Source organism: Brassica napus, chromosome C3, assembly GCF_020379485.1.
Source record: "Brassica napus cultivar Da-Ae chromosome C3, Da-Ae, whole genome shotgun sequence".
NCBI lineage: Eukaryota > Viridiplantae > Streptophyta > Magnoliopsida > Brassicales > Brassicaceae > Brassica > Brassica napus.
Window position 1 is genome coordinate 67,389,788 of NC_063446.1, and position 15,921 is coordinate 67,405,708.

At 34.9% G+C, this 15,921-nt stretch overlaps 3 protein-coding genes across 3 annotated transcripts; 1 reads left to right on the forward strand and 2 right to left on the reverse strand.

Annotated features, from left to right (window-relative positions):
* Positions 1–2,905: 2,905 nt before the first annotated feature.
* LOC106421787 (auxin-induced protein X15-like) lies at positions 2,906–6,846 on the reverse strand. The gene has a single exon (XM_048750373.1). It carries the CDS (start codon positions 4,699–4,701, stop codon positions 4,408–4,410), a length of 294 nt encoding a protein of 97 aa, XP_048606330.1. The 5' UTR covers positions 4,702–6,846; the 3' UTR covers positions 2,906–4,407.
* A 4,883-nt stretch (positions 6,847–11,729) lies between these two features.
* LOC125583442 lies at positions 11,730–13,948 on the reverse strand. The gene is made up of 2 exons (XM_048750374.1): positions 13,395–13,948; positions 11,730–13,074 (listed from the first exon to the last, which is right to left on the reverse strand). Exons 1-2 carry the CDS (start codon positions 13,575–13,577, stop codon positions 12,430–12,432), a joined length of 828 nt encoding a protein of 275 aa, XP_048606331.1. The 5' UTR covers positions 13,578–13,948; the 3' UTR covers positions 11,730–12,429.
* On the forward strand, positions 13,784–15,365 carry LOC106421742. The gene is made up of 6 exons (XM_048749928.1): positions 13,784–13,795; positions 13,841–14,001; positions 14,087–14,279; positions 14,445–14,491; positions 14,599–14,720; positions 14,798–15,365. The coding sequence occupies exons 1-6, from the start codon at positions 13,784–13,786 to the stop codon at positions 15,034–15,036; spliced, it is 774 nt and encodes a 257-aa protein (XP_048605885.1). The 3' UTR covers positions 15,037–15,365.
* The last annotated feature ends 556 nt before the right edge of the window (positions 15,366–15,921 follow it).

The following is a 15,921-nucleotide window of genomic DNA, read 5'->3' on the forward strand; positions in this document are numbered from 1 at the left end:
AACAAAACAAGATTTAGAGTTTGTTCAAGATTTTCAATCAGAGTTTGGATTTGATAATCTAGTCACAGTTGATCCAGTGGGAAGGAGTGGTGGTCTAGCGCTCTATTAAAATAATGAGTATCAGATTAAGGTTTTATATTCTAGTAATCGAATGATAGATGTGGAAGCAGTGGCTCTTGGGAAAATGGTTTATCTGACGTTTGTGCACGGTGATCCAGTTCAAAAACTGAGGGAACAAGTGTGAGAACGTTTAACTAGATATGGACTTTCACGATCCGAACCTTGATCTATTATTGGCGATTTAAATGGGATCAAATGAAATCATAAAAAGATGGTGGATCTTTGAGAAGTGCGGACTCATTTGTTCCTTTCAATAATATGATAAGGAATAGTGGATTACTGGAGTTTCCAGCTAGGGGAAACAAGATGTCATGACAAGGGAGAAGAGGCAAAGGGAAAGGGGCAGTAATGATCAGATGTCGTCTAGATTGCGCATAGCAAATGAAGAGTGGCACACTCTATTTCCATGTTCTTATACAGAATATTTAGGGATGGTGGCATCTGATCATCGTCTAGTGGTGGCTTACTTAGAAGATAAAGTTTTCAGGAGGAAATGACAGTTTAGATTTCATAAGAAATGGGTTGGACAAGAAGGTCTTATGGAATCAATTATAGTGGGATGGTCAGATTATAACGAAGGAAGCGAAAATTAGTAATTGTCGCCACGAAATTGCTAAATGGCGGAAATATAATCCACCCTATAGGAAAGAAAAGATAACAGACTTACATAAAGCTCTCGAAGAGGTACAAACAGATAACACTAGGTCTCAGGAGGTATCTAGGAAGTTGCAAGAGGCGTGTTTTTGAAGAACTATTTAGTACAACTTTTCCATCAGAGTTTGATAGTTGCCTCTCAGAGGTACCACCGGGTGTTATGCCTCAGATGAATCAACGATTGAAGATGAGGTTAGAGAGACTCTGTTTATGATGCACCCAGAGAAATCGCTAGGGCCGGATGGCATGACAGCTCTCTTTTTTCAACATTCATGGCATATTATTAAGAATGATTTGGTCGATATGGTGAATAATTTTTTGGTTTCAGGAGAAATAGATTCAAGGTTAAATATTACTAATATTTGTATGATTCAAAACATGGAGAGACCTACAAGGATGACAAAGCTGCGTCCAATCAGTCTATGTAACGTAGGGTATAAAATTATATCAAAGGTTTTGTGTCAACCATTGAAAATATTCCTACCCTCCCACGTATTAGAAACTCAATCGGCATTTGTGGCAGGACGGTTGATCTCTGATAATATTCTTATAGCCCAAGAAATGTTTCACGGATTACAGACTAATAAAGCGTGTCAAGAAAAGTATATGACAGTTAAAGCGGACATGAGTAAAGCGTATGATAGGGTAGAATGTAATTTTATTAAGGCATTACTACAAAAGATGGGTTTTCATTATCATTGGATTAAACTAATGATGTAGTGCATATCATCGGCCAATATCGGGTCCTACTAAATGGCCAACCACGGGCCTCATTGTTCCACATAGGGGTTTACGTCAAGGAGATCCGTTATCTCCTTATTTATTTATTCTGTGTATTGAGGCTTTGATTGAAAATATTAAGAAGGCGGAGAGAGGACAATAATTAACGGAAATTAAGGTAGCCAGAGCATGTACATCGATATCTCATTTGCTTTTTGCGGACGATAGTCTCTTCTTTGGTAAAGCTAAAAAAGAAGAATGCCACACCATCTTCAGAATTTTAAAGGAATATGAAGTAGTTTCAGGTCAGCTCATAAACTTTGATAAGTCTTCGATTCAATTTGGGCACAAGAGTTACGAGACATTTTGGGCATACATAATTTGGGAGGAATGGGATATTATCTTGTTTTGCCAGAAAATCTTGGGGGCTACAGGATACAAGTTTTTGGCTTTGTGCATGATCGTCTAAATAATAGGATCAATGGTTGGACTTTTAAGTTCATCACAAAAAGAGAAAAGGCGGTGATCATTAAATCGGTGGTTACGACATTGCCAAATTATGCGATGTCTTGCTATCGTTTACCTAAGGCAACCGCAAAAAACTAGCTAGTGCGGTAGCACAATTTTGGTGGAGTCCTAGAGGTATTACAAGAGGAATGCATTGGAAATCGTGGGACAAAGTATGTGTCAGTAAGGAAGAAGGTGGTTTAGGATTTAAAGACATCACTGATTTCAATATAGTGATGCTTGGTAAACAGTTATGGCGGCTCATAGAAAAGCCAAACACTTTATTTTCTCGAGTTTTTAAAGGTCGGTATTAAAGGAACGCCTCACCACTGAAACCGATTCGTTCATATTCTCCGTCATATGGTTGGTGGAGTATCGTATCTGCTAGATCTTTGGTAAGCAAATGACTAATAAAAAAGGTGGGAACATGATCCTCTATATTTGTATGGAATGATAATGCTCACAACCACTCGCCCGAGACCAGCTAATAAAAACCAACACAATCTTTACCCATACCTCACAGTGAATTCCCTCATTGATTCTACTTCGTGAAGGTGAAATTCGCAGGTGCTCCAGATTTTGGTTGACCCACAAGATGTAAAAATCATAGAAAGTATACCACTGAGCAGAACCCAGATGGTAGATAGGGATGGATGACATTTTATAAACAATGGAACATATACGGTTAAATCAAGATATCAGGTTGAAAGGATTTACCCAGATAGGGAAAGACCACCATTATTATTTGGAGCCACAGTTGATGTTCTGAAGGCATTTTGTTGGAAAATACGGTGTTCACCGAAGATTAAACATTTTCTATGGCCATTGGTGACATGGTGTGTAGTAGTTAAGAAGAATTTGAAAGCGCGAGGGATACAAGGAGATATATGTTGTGCAAGATGCAGAGCTGATGAGGAATCGATTAACCATGTGTATTTTGAATGTCCTCCAGCCCTTCAGTTTTGGGCTCTCTCAAAGATACCAACAAATCTAGCTATTTTCCCAACAAGCTTTCTCTTTACAAACATGGATCATCTCTCCTGGAGGGTTTTCCCAGATGGATAATCATCAGTTTGCATGAATACTATGGTACATTTGGAAATGAAGGAATAATAAAGTTTTTAGTAATCCGGATATGGATCCTAGAGACACACTTAAATTGGTAGAAACAAAATCTACACTCTGGACTGAGACACAAATTTTCAACAAACAGAAGACGGTACCACAGTTAGAGGTTACGACTCTTCCGTCAATTCCTGGAAGATGGTGTTTCACTGATAGATCCAGGAAAGAGGATGATATTTTCTCCGGTCAGGGCTGATTCAGTACTTTAAAAGGATTTGAGGGGTTGGTGGGGGCAAGGAATGTTCGGGCTACTCTCTCTCCTCTTCATGTAGAGATGGAAGCGCTACTATGGGCTATGGAATGCATGAGAAACTTACGACAATTTCAGGTTACGTTTGCAACGGATTGTTCTCAATTGGTGAAGATAGTTTCGGAACCAGAAGAATGACCAGCTTTTGAAAGTTATTTGGAAGATATTAAGAACCTGAAAGAAAGTTTCCTCCGATCAGAGATTTATCTATATACCAAAGACGCAAAATAAAAAGGTGGATAGTTTAGCATGCAGTGCCATGAAGCAAACGTCTTTCGTCTTGCATCGTTTACATAGATTAAGATCTCTCGGTATGGTTCGCAGAATTAATATGAGTCTTTAAAGTTGACGATAAAAAAAAATTATATGGTTTTGTATAGACAAATTGATCGGCAATGAGTGGAATTTGATTGTCAGTGACTAATGAGTTTGTAAAAGTTGGTTAAGTCAAACGCCAAAACAACTAAGTTATTATATGCACAGATAACAATGTAGAATATGGAGTCGAAATAAATGGTAGTGACATTTTCTAATACAGAGTTTTCTAATACAGAGTAGTTGAGCGAGAACGATGGGAGATTTTAACAAGGCTCTCAATTTTCTCCTTTAAAAGAAAAATATAATGTTTATACTGTATTAAACATGTATTTCATTTTCAACTTGGAAACCTCATACAATATAATTTCATTTTAAAAATTGTTCTCTAACTTTATAAAATAACTTTTGTATAACATATGTAATATTTTTTGAAGTTTGAAAACCTATTGTGGAGACTCCTTACAAGTGCTTTCAGGTTTAAATCAGCTGTCAAGCTAAAGGTACTTTGGATATTCCGAATGAACTTATATAACAAGATTATCTTCGCAAACATGATTTATATCAATGTTTTTGTGGAAGTACAAAATATATACATGTTGATGCAGACTGTGTTCTCCTTTGAATAAATAAACAAAAGGAACAACAAAAAAATCTATAAAATAGAAAAGAAAAGAAAATAAAAGAAATTTCTGAGGTTCCCGAAAAAAAGATGCTCAAGTTGAAACAATACAACCATAAGAATTCAAAAGACCTACGAATGTTTCTTCTCTGCAAGGAATCGTCAATCCACCAACGGGATGATTGAAACCGAACTCTTCCTCTGCTCGATTAAGCAAACCTTGAAACAAAGGATGGTTCAAATACGAAATGGGAACCACGAATCTCTTATTGTTCTCCATCTCTTCTCCGACATAAACCGCAACATGTCCTTTTGGAACCCGAGGCCGAGATTGCTGTTTTTGGGACTGTTTAGAGTTGGTAACACGCACCAATCGAATAACCACCATGTCTACACCAAGAGTTTCTATAGAGACTATAAGAGCAATATGTTTTATGAAAGCGGAGAAAGATTATTTTTTTTGGTGGAGTTGTGTTTCAGTTAGTTGCTATTTATAGAGTAGTTTAAAGGTTAAGGAATCAAATTTCGAAGTTGTGTTTAATGATACAATAAATTTTTGTTGTATTTAAAAATGAAGGGTTTCACATGGGATCTTCTTAATAAAAACTAGGGTTTACCTATAGCATCAAGCTGATTCTGATTTCTATGAGTGACTAAAGAATATAACCAGATAGGGCCCACCTAAGTTACAGGAATCACATGCTTTCTTTGTCACTTATTGAAACCTCTGGCCGTTACATGAAACAGGTTTGGTCATATTGGTTATGCTGAATAGACAACAGAAATAAGTGTCCTCATTGTCATTGATGAAAATAGACACTTTTGACAAGTCTCTTGTTCGCTCTTGAAAATTGATGATTTTGGTCTATATGTGGTTACCCCTATAGTCCACTTGAGAGGACCTTCTAATGTCTAAAATAAAATTGACTATACAATCTTAAAAATAAAACTGACTATTCAAATTTGTTATCTATACTTATTTGTGAATTGATTTTTCGTAATCGAGCTTTCAATTTAAAAATTATAGCGGTTAATGTTGTTGTTACCCTTAATGAATAATTATATTTTATGTTATTTATCATATCTACCACTTACAAAAATAATATTTTTTTTTAGAAATCTATACTATTTTTATTACAAATTATATTTAAATTATATTATTTTATTAAGACCCAATTATCTACATATCCTTAAAATTTGTTATACGAGCTTGGTTTATATATACAAGCTTCGTTTTTGACTTCCAACTTTAATCTTCTCACTCGAGTTGTTACAAAGGAACATAAGAAAACTAAGAAGTGGTACATCCGAGGAAATTTTGAATCAGCGGTAGCTGTTGAACATTTATAATCCTAGAGTTTGGAGATGTTTTCTCAATCCTATGGTTTGAACATGTTTTATTAAAAAAATCCTAGGGTTTTGTTAAAAACTCAATAATGTATGAATATTAATTAAGTAAAAAATCAAATTATAACTAATAGAAAAAATATTTAGTGATTTAAATAGTTAGTATCTAGAAAATAGTATGTATTGTGTTTTTATCTTAAAAAAATTTAATTATAAATTTTTTAAACTAAAAATAAAATCAAATTAAAAAGAAATGAAATTAGAACGTTAAATATTTGAGTGATTAAAAACACTGACATCCTTAATGAATAATTGAATTTCATCATTATATAATTAACCATAAATTAGTATAACACACTCAAAATTTTAATAAATAATGCATATACCGGTAAATATTTGTAAGATGAATATGCATTCCCGCATATGCGGGCAAAACACCTAGTTGTTAGTATTTTATTATTATTATGATTATTATTATGATTATTATTATTATTATTATTATTATTATTATTACACATCTATCCACATACTTTAAGAAATATTTAAAATTAAAATAGTAATAAGAAAAAGTTAGAAGTAGAGGTTTTTGTTTTATTAACTCTCATAATTTATGAGACACTCAAATTACACTTTTTATCTAATGATTCAAATTTTTGAAAATTTTAAATTATTTTGTAGTTAAAACTATTTTTTTTTAAAAAACATCAGCAATAGGGATGATTTAAAAATACTAAGGGTATGATTGATTCTCGCTGTAGTTCGCTGTAGATGCCCTTCACAACTATAATATATCTAGAGCCCTAAATCTATACCAATCTTGATTTATAAATTTTTCAAAGTTCAAAGCTTTTTTTTATAATTCATGTCTTTATAAATGTTGCGTAGGGATAAATATCTACAGTCCAACTCTAAGGACTCTTAAGAATTAAAATCTACAGCCAGAACAAATCTATTCACAGCTATAATTTCACAGCTAAAAATGAAAGCTACAGCTCTTGCTAATCGGACACTAAGCTTGGAGACTTGGAGTGTTTGAACATGCGTGGTTTCTTTGTGTTATTACAATTTACAATGTAAACTCAACAATTCAAGATAACATTTACGTTAAAGTTGTTAGTCTTAAAGAGTTATATATATATATATAGTCTTTGGGCACAACAAGCTCCCTTTTTTGCATCCAACAAACTCCGTCAGAACACCAGAAGTTAACAACAATAGTTCTATTGTCATCTGAATATTCTACAATAACATAAAATTGTAAGAATTTATTTAAGACCATACAGTTTGTTCTCTACCATACCACGGTGAAAGGTTCGGAACTAGATTCTTTCAATAAATAAAAGAAATCACTCTGTTGAAATTATCAGTTCCATGTAACATGTTTGATCTCAAGGTATCATTAATCACAGTATTTTTTTCGTACAATTAGTGTAATTACGCACAGTATTTATATATATATATAAGTCGTACATATATTGATGTATAATTAGTGTAATTACGTACAGATTATTCGAAGAATTTTCTGTTATTATTAATAGACGGCCACGTGTTTCATTTGCATTTTTATGATCACAATTATCTCTTCCTAACAACGTAGAGTAACATGATGTGCTTGAAAATCTAAAATGTGCAATCATTTAGATATGATTTACATTTTTATTATGATAAATTTCACTAAAACAATATTGTTCAATACTGTTTCACTTATTTTAATAATTATTATGCGTTTATTTGACGCTAATATGTCTTCTTGTGATTTGTTAACATTGATTTACATATTATAGTAATCGTTACTTACAACCCATTTTAGTTTCTTCATAGTGCATGTGATCCACCATTCCTTTAAATATAGTTTGAAGTCTTATATATAGTTTTAGGATAAAAAGCAGAAAAAGCTCTGCCTTCTCTCTAGAGTCTTCCCCCGCTAATAGTGTTTTCCGGCCGACGGAGTGGGCTCCCTCAGCCACCGTCGGTCCGATTTGTTTTGTTTTTCTGTTGTTTGTTCCTTGCATGTCTCTTCGAGAGGGTGAGGGATCGTTGTGTGCCCTCTCTGTTTTGGGTTTCATCTAATCGGCTTTATGGTTCCGGGAGGTAGAGGCCTTTACAGCTCTGTCGTCGCCGGCTGTTGATCCCGGAGGTGGAGGCTTCTTACGCTCTGCACTGCCGGCTTTTGGTTACAGTTCTGTCATCTTCGTTCTTATGAAGATGAAGGTGCTTTGGTTCTCTGGAACTCGGGTCTATTCCCGATGGTGGGATGTTGAGGTTGGTTTGGATTCAGTATTAGCTTGAAGCCTCTTCTCTGTGTTTGTGGCGTATGGTGTCGGATGAGATCTCGAACAGATCGATTGATCCTCTCCGATGTTCGGAATACATGAGATGGTGGGTTAGTTGAGAGTAATGATGTTCCCGGCAGGTTTCCGGTGGTTTGTGGCGCTGATGAGGTTGTTCTCCGGCGTAAAGCTTCGGTCGGTGGAGGCATGGAGACGGTCCCTTGCGTTCGACACGTGTCTTTCGCTTCCTTCTTTCGGAAAACACGTTTCGCATACGTGTCTTTTAGATAGGGTTTACTTTGTTGCGCTTTCTTTGGGCCTCGTCCCTATGTTTTTTTAAGTTTGCCCGCTTGTGGACTTTTGTTTAGTTGTTTGTGTTGTTTGGGCTTATACTTGCTCTTTGTTTAATATTAATACAAGATGGAAAAAAAATATATATATAGTTTTAGGATACTGTATTTATAATGTAAGTCAGCTGGCTATGGTGAATTAATAAATGTACTTATATATATATGTGTGATACAGATTTCTCATTATACAAAACGTTCCATTTTTACAATAATCTATTTCTTTGTTCGATTCGGGATGGGAGAGACTATTTATTTACAATGCTTGGATTGCAAAGAGGTGAAAATACAAAAAATAATGTAGTGTTCCAAATAAATAAATAATAATAATGTATTTTTTAAATGTAATATTCGAGGCAGTACTATAACATCTAACGATGTCACTTTTTTTTTTTACGATGTCATATTATAGAAACCGCTCAACATATTATCTTCGGTATTCTAAATTATAGATCAATATAACAGCGCTTTTGAAGTTGGAGAGCAGATATTATGTTTCAAATATATATATTTGTTCCCAATATATTAAGCATTTACACACAACAAATTGGTAAGAAAATAAAAAGAGATCTAAATCTCCTATACACAACCCTTAAAGCTTAGAATGCAGTCACCCTCTAAATCTTTTTTTTTTTTTATGATAAGTTGCCACCCTCTACATCTTGACCTTTTAATAGTTTGAATATGAATACTAGTACAACTTTTAGTATCTTATTCCGATGTACTAAAAGTTTCCTATAATTTTCCCCTTAGAGAGAGAGAAAACAAAGTTTCATCAAAACCCTTAAGACTACTAAATATTAATAATTGTGTTCCTCAGTGCAGCTGATGAGAAGTAATGAGATGAAAAAACGCTTCTTCTCGACAAGGAATCGTCAAACCACCCATTGGGTGATGAAATCCGAACTCTTCCTCTGCGCTATTAAGAAACTCTCTGAACATAAACGGCTACGTGACCTTTAGGAACAAGCCCTGAAGTTGTTGTTGATGATGGTGGTCCGTTTTTGTTCCTCATAGATTGTGATTTGAAGATTTGCTTTGCATTTGGAAGCACGGACCGCATTAAACCCATCTTTGTGTTTTCTTCAATGCAACTTATCAATTTGAGAATGTACCAAATATTTGAAGCAAGTGACCTGATAGACAAGGAGGAGAAGAAATTTCTATTTATAGGAGTGAACTTAAAGCTAGCATGTGACTTCAAGATAATGAAAAGACTTTAATGCTAAAATAGCAGTAAGATGCGATATATCTATCACCAAAACTTCCCCCCCAAAAGTTGTGGGCTGTTGGACCCTTCCATCATCCATCTGGCTCACATGGCTTAGCTCATATTTATGTAAACATACATATATAAAAGGAGAATGCATGCAACTATATAATGTAGTTTCAAAAAAAAAACTATATAATGTATGTGTTTATATGATTGCCAATATAAAAGTCGGGTATGTATATTTAATTAGAGCCTCGAAGTGGTGAATAGTGTGACCTGGTCAGGCTAAGTGAGTCCAGTTCTTGAAATGGTTGATAGTTATATATGAAAACATTACGTATAATAAGTTCCAAGTCCTAAAGTAGAATTTTCCTTTGCTCTCAAACTAGGGGCCGTACTGCTGGAAACTATGAGTAAAGAGATGGTTTTTATGTGTGTATATATATATATTTGTAAATGCAGCTCTATCAATAATTTGAAGAAGTTATATGCCATTGGATAAGATTTGACTAGTACATCTTTGCATGTGATTATGATGATGATGATTGCAATTGTTGTTAAGACTGAGTTTTGAATATACAATATACTACTGTTTAGTGATGAACCTCTTTTCGACGGTGTCCCAAGAGGTCTTCGTGGTGATCTCAGCCTCTCTTCGTGCCTCCGGTGGACCGAAAAGGGAAGTCGCCGCCGCATCCGAGATTAGATCGTCATTGTTGAACCTTGAAATTAAATTTCCTTAATTTTCATATGTGGTCCTTTTAATTTTAAATATTTCCACTATTGCCCTGAAACTTTCAGATTTGCAAATAAGTCCTCTTCAGTTAACTTAAAACTTCTAAATTTGCATTTTAAACCCTATCGAATGAAATGAAGAAATAATTGTACCAAAAACCTCTAAATACATCTTTTTAGCAACTATACTCAAAATCATTAAAATTATTAAATATCATAATTTGAGAAATGTACAAATGAATCCGTGTACATGTATCGTTTCTTATAATATTGTACACATGGACAGTAGAATATATGTGTACACGATGAGAATATTTGACACACCGAGTACCTTTCAATTATCATTCAAAATGTTATTTTTGGTTTTTGGGTTTTTAACCAGACAATGTGATTTGCGATTTTAGTGGAAAAACATGATATCTAATTGTGATCTAACCAGACAATTTTGTTTTAATTGGGATCTTGTAGGCAATTGTGGTGCAATTTATTTATATCTAAAGAACATATGTAGTGTACACATGTACATTTTGAAGTTGATGTACATATGTACACTATTAAATAACTAGGCCTGGGCGTTCGGGTCTTCGGATCGGGTTCGGGCCTGTTCCTTTCAGGTCCGGGTCTTTCGGGTCCTAAATATTTAGACCCAATAGGTACTTAAAAATTTTCGGTTCTTCTCGAGTCCGGGTCGGTTCGGACTGAGAGGTTTACACAAACGAGGGAGGTGAGTTACCAGTCTTACCTAACATACCGGGGAGATGGTGTTTCACGGATGGAGCATGGAAAGAAAATAATATTCATTGCGGACAAGGATGGTATAGCACTCTTGAAGGTTTTGATGGATTAATGGGCGCAAGAAACACAATGGCAAGTTTATAATCACCACTTCATTCGGAAGCTGAAGCCCTCATTTGGCCAATGGAATGCATGAGAAATTTAAGGCATTATCACGGCACGTTTGCAACAGATTGTTCTTAATTGGTGAAGATGGTTTCGGAACCAGAAAAATGGCATGCTTTTGCAAGTTATTTGGAAAATATCAAGATACTAAAGAGAAGTTTCAATCACTCAAAGCTCATTCTTATACCCAAGACGCATAATAAAAAAGCGGACAGTCTTGCACAGAGTGCTAGGCAGCAATTGTTGTTTAACGTTCATATGGATGCAGAGTTACCGTTGTGGTTTGCAGAATCTTGGTTGAGTATGTTTATATTGATGTAAAAAAAATCAAACACATTTGATATCTAATCATAATAGTCTGTAATTTCTTTTAATATCAATAAACAAAATACAAGATCCCTACTGGTATATAAATTAGTGGAAATTATTACCATAGTAACCATGGACAAATCATGATACAGATTGTAATTGTTTTTTTTTTTTGAGAAAATGATACAGATTGTAACTGAGGCATTCATTTATACAACATGTAGAGATGATTAAATTTTGGGAACCAAATATATTAAAATGTGACATCTCATACATTAATGGTGCATAACGGTAATTGAAGTAACACCTGCAAAAAGAAAATGGAATTATTGATGAAATCTTGGATCAGAAAATTAAACTGATCGGCTACTCATTGTTGGTCACTTAATCATACATCGCTATGGAAACTCCATCAGTCCATTGGTTTGATTTAAAGTACGTTGATATTTTTACATCAGAAAATTTGAGTTTCGATTTCATAAAAAAAAAACATTATGTAAATTAATGGAAAAATTTATAAAAATCTACAGTATGGTGTAAAGAATACAGTTAATTAAGTGAAGATTTCACAAGGCGGCTCGAGTATTGCCGTTAGACGTTAATCCTCATAAGACAAATATAATTGTCGATTGTATAATCTTCAGTAGTATTTCTCATAGTTCAAATATCATAATAATCCAGCGTTAAAAAACATACATAGTTGAAAGATGTCACCAAATCTACATAAAGCATAAAACACCAAAAAGAAGTTAAAATAAAAATGTATTAAAAGGATTATCTTAAATAATATTACAGATATTTTAAGATATTTTCCTTTTTTATTATTTCCCAAAACAAATTTGAAGAATTTTATTAACTGAAAAAGGAAATTAAAACAAAATATTAATTATTAGCAATAATAAGTCATAACAATGCTGATTTATTAAGAGTATCTAACTGATTGGGGCCAACTAATTGTGGTGAAAAGAATGTGAGTGTGACATGTAAAAAACTCTTCAATGATCTCTGCTTTCACCAGTTGCAAAATCCAAATAAAGAACCATGTTCTCATCATCTCCATAAAACAAGAAAGTCTGACGATTCGCAACATCTTCTTTGAGGTGGTTAATTGAAGCTTTGTAGAGAGGAGACCACATCCTTACAGCAGACAAGGAGTGAAGAACCTCAATGGCTCGAAGTTGACTACAACTAAACTCAGGATGATTCTCTATTAGATGATTCTTGTGGGAAAGAATCTTGTCTCGAGACTCAACACTCTTCCAAATCACATCAGCCACAGCTTGTCCTGCTTTTACAATCCTTGATTTTTTCCTATTAACCTTTGACCTAGAAGAAGAGGGGCCAACATTCTTTGATCCAAAATTTCTTGATTCAGATGCAACATCAGTTTCTTGAGTAGGGACACCACGCCTTGCTTCAGCTCCAACAGCTTCTTCAGTAGGAATATCACGCCTTGACTCAGCATCATCTTCACCATCAATCTCATCATCATGATCTGAGTGCTCTGTGTCTAAAACATCTTCACCTTGCTGAGCAGACCAACCTTCACCTCCACTAATATAAACTGTCCCAAATACCTTCTCCATCAAATCCATATTTGCTATCGGCTTGTCTTTAAATTTTCTAGCACCTGGCCACTCCTGAAACAAAAACTAAAATCAAAGTGAGAACACTGTATTTTCATAGAGATACAAGATACAACAATACAAGCTATTTGAATTAGACATGAATGTTCTGTTTCTAGCACAAAAGTAACAGAGACACAATCAGAAAATGAGATAGTAACAGAGACAGTAACAGAGACACAATTATGACCTAGTTTCAACTAAGGACAGTAACAGAGACACAATCAGAACACTCTTTGCTTGAACATAACAGAGAATCATCATCACATCATTATTATTCCAACAACACAATCAAAACTGAACCAGTAAAATTAAGAGGATCATAGAACTTGTACCTTACATCGCTCATTCCACCAGTCCTCACTCATGTTGATGAATCCGGTTGAATCAAAACCAAGCCCCGTTCTGTTCCGAGTCAACTTCTTAAAAGACTCATACTGCTTCTTGCAAGTATTGTACTTTATCCCAAATTTTCTCCATGGAATTTTTATACCAAATGCCTCATAGAACTTATCCATTATCGCCTGTCACCCAACCTCATTAACCATATGTTTTCTTATGTTTCCTTTCAGATTCTCATCAAGTCTTAGTTGAAGAAAGAAGCGTGTTTGTCCGTCACTCCATGTAAGATTCTTATTTGGATTCAAGACAATAAGAAAAGCATTTGACAAAACCGAGATCAAATAAGAGACTAGAGGGGAAGATACTCACATCAGTTCTAGGGATGGATGTCATTGTTTCTCTTCAAAGTTTCTGCAACTATCTTCCATTTTTTCATTAGGCGTTGAAAGTTCAAAGCTTGAAGAGGGTGTGGTTTCCAGCTGGTTATAGAGTGACAAGGATTGCTGTCCAAAGGATCCTTAATCATGGTGGTTCATATCGCTTCCTTTTGATTTGGAAACACAATGATGAGATAGTGAAGAACAGGAGAATTACTGGACTGTCTCTCTCTCGCCAGTTCCAAGTCGATTCAGACAAGGTTTTTTTTGCAATTTCGGCTCCTTTTGTGACATATAATTTAATGCAGTTTGAAAAGTGAGATCTGGGGATGGACACTGTTCTACGCAGCCGTTTCAGGCTTGGCCTTTGGCTCTGGTTATTATCATCTCAAACCTGATGACAACGGAATCGTATGGGACACTTTGCCTGTTCGGTTTTCTCACTTATCACTCTGCTTTAGCTTTCGTGAAAATAATTGGAATGAGTCTTCTTTAAGTTATGCATAGCTGTTTCTTGGTTAATGATTGTAGATACTGATTAAGAACATCTTGCACACAGAAGCTCAAAGAATTGTCTTGACTCTAGCTATGCAAAGAAGCTTTATTATATGAATGCAGATTCTATTAATAGTTTAGTTTTATTGGCTTGTTTGTACTAATGGAAAGATTGCCTTGTTTCTGTTCATATCATTTTTCAATGTTGCTTACGCCAGGTAACATTCAAACCCAAAAAAAAACATTGTCTTCTCATATATATATAGTTCTTGATTTTTAGCCAGGTTCAGATTGAAGTTATTATATGTGTCTTAGTTGATGGCAGAGTCTTTAATGATCTCCGGTTATACATGACGTTCCAGTTGATTCCGTGTCGGGCCATTCCCCTCATAACCGTTTTGTTACCTCCCAAGTATACTCACTCTAGGTTCTGGCTCTTGGCAACAGGTTGTTCCTCACTTTTGAGGTTGTCTTTGTTAGAGAATCCACTATCTTCTGATATACCTGATTAATTGTGAATGCAGCGGCTCACTCTGTTTCCAAGATCAATGGATATATCATCGGTGGACATTCACTGGGACATTTGTGTTCAGCATTGGCTATGCTTTTACTTACCGTTATGCTTTTGTATAGAAGCATTCGGTTTCAGAGGTATCCTTTTCAAACTGACTCTCTTGTTCTTTCTTTGATCTTCGAGTTGCTTACGACCCGAGACATTCTTTATTATTGTGTTTGTGTGTGTGATGAAACCAAAACAGATTAAGTGAGCTCAAAGGCCATCTTTGACAACCAAACAGACAAAAAACACAGTTATGTGTCCTTTTTCTTTATTCAAGGCGATGGCCCACCAATTATGCGATGGCACTAAAGGATGAGCTTGATGGTGGTGAAGAGAAGAGCTTGATGCTTTTAGTTCATGTTTTCATGTATAGATTTTTAATTCATGTTTTCATACATTAACTTCGTGTGTTTTAATTTTTTGATGGAAAACTATAGAAAACTATATCACATCCAAAATATATTTATTAATGCTTGTGTTTTATTAGAGTGAATTATATTTATTAATGATTTTAAAAACACTAATAATAAGTTAGAACAAACAAAAATAACATTTTTTACCTTAAGTTTTAAACCCTAAACATGCCCTAAACCCTAACTACATATCTCAAACCTTATATCTTAAATTTGTTATAAATCATTATGTGGATGACCCATAACCAAGACCAAGACAAGGCCCAACCGTGGCCAAAGGAGGAGAGAGAGTCGGCGTCCGAGGAGAGAGAGTCGGCCCATGCCTTGGCCGACTTTAGACTTATGACGTTTTCCATTTATCTGTTTTAGATCTTTTCCTATTTCATGTTGTATTAGGTTTTGGATAATTTTTTTTCCTATACTTTGTAATCCTTATAAAAGGAACCTCTATTGTTCATTAATAATACACAGACAATTTCCCATTCTTTTACGACACGTTATCAGCACGATCGTCTCTAGATCCCTGAGACAAATCGAAACCTCTAAACCCTAAAAAGCCAAAACCGGCGACCACAACTAAAAACCCTAGACGTTCTCAGTTCATCCAAGAACTCATTTGATCCCTCTTGAATCCTTGACGTTCTCAGATCACGTTCCAGCTCAGAAGAACCCATCC

Coding starts and splice junctions, on each gene's coding strand:
- LOC106421742 (XM_048749928.1), top strand. Junction 14,492..14,598: donor TTCAATGTTGCTTACGCCAG/GTAACATTCAAA, acceptor AGTTGATGGCAG/AGTCTTTAATGATCTCCGGT. Junction 14,721..14,797: donor GTTCTGGCTCTTGGCAACAG/GTTGTTCCTCAC, acceptor TTGTGAATGCAG/CGGCTCACTCTGTTTCCAAG.
- LOC106421787 (XM_048750373.1), bottom strand. CDS start 4,701: ATGGTGGTTATTCGATTGGTGCGTGTTACCAACTCTAAACAGTCCCAA.
- LOC125583442 (XM_048750374.1), bottom strand. CDS start 13,577: ATGGATAAGTTCTATGAGGCATTTGGTATAAAAATTCCATGGAGAAAA. Junction 13,075..13,394: donor GGTGGAATGAGCGATGTAAG/GTACAAGTTCTA, acceptor TTTTTGTTTCAG/GAGTGGCCAGGTGCTAGAAA.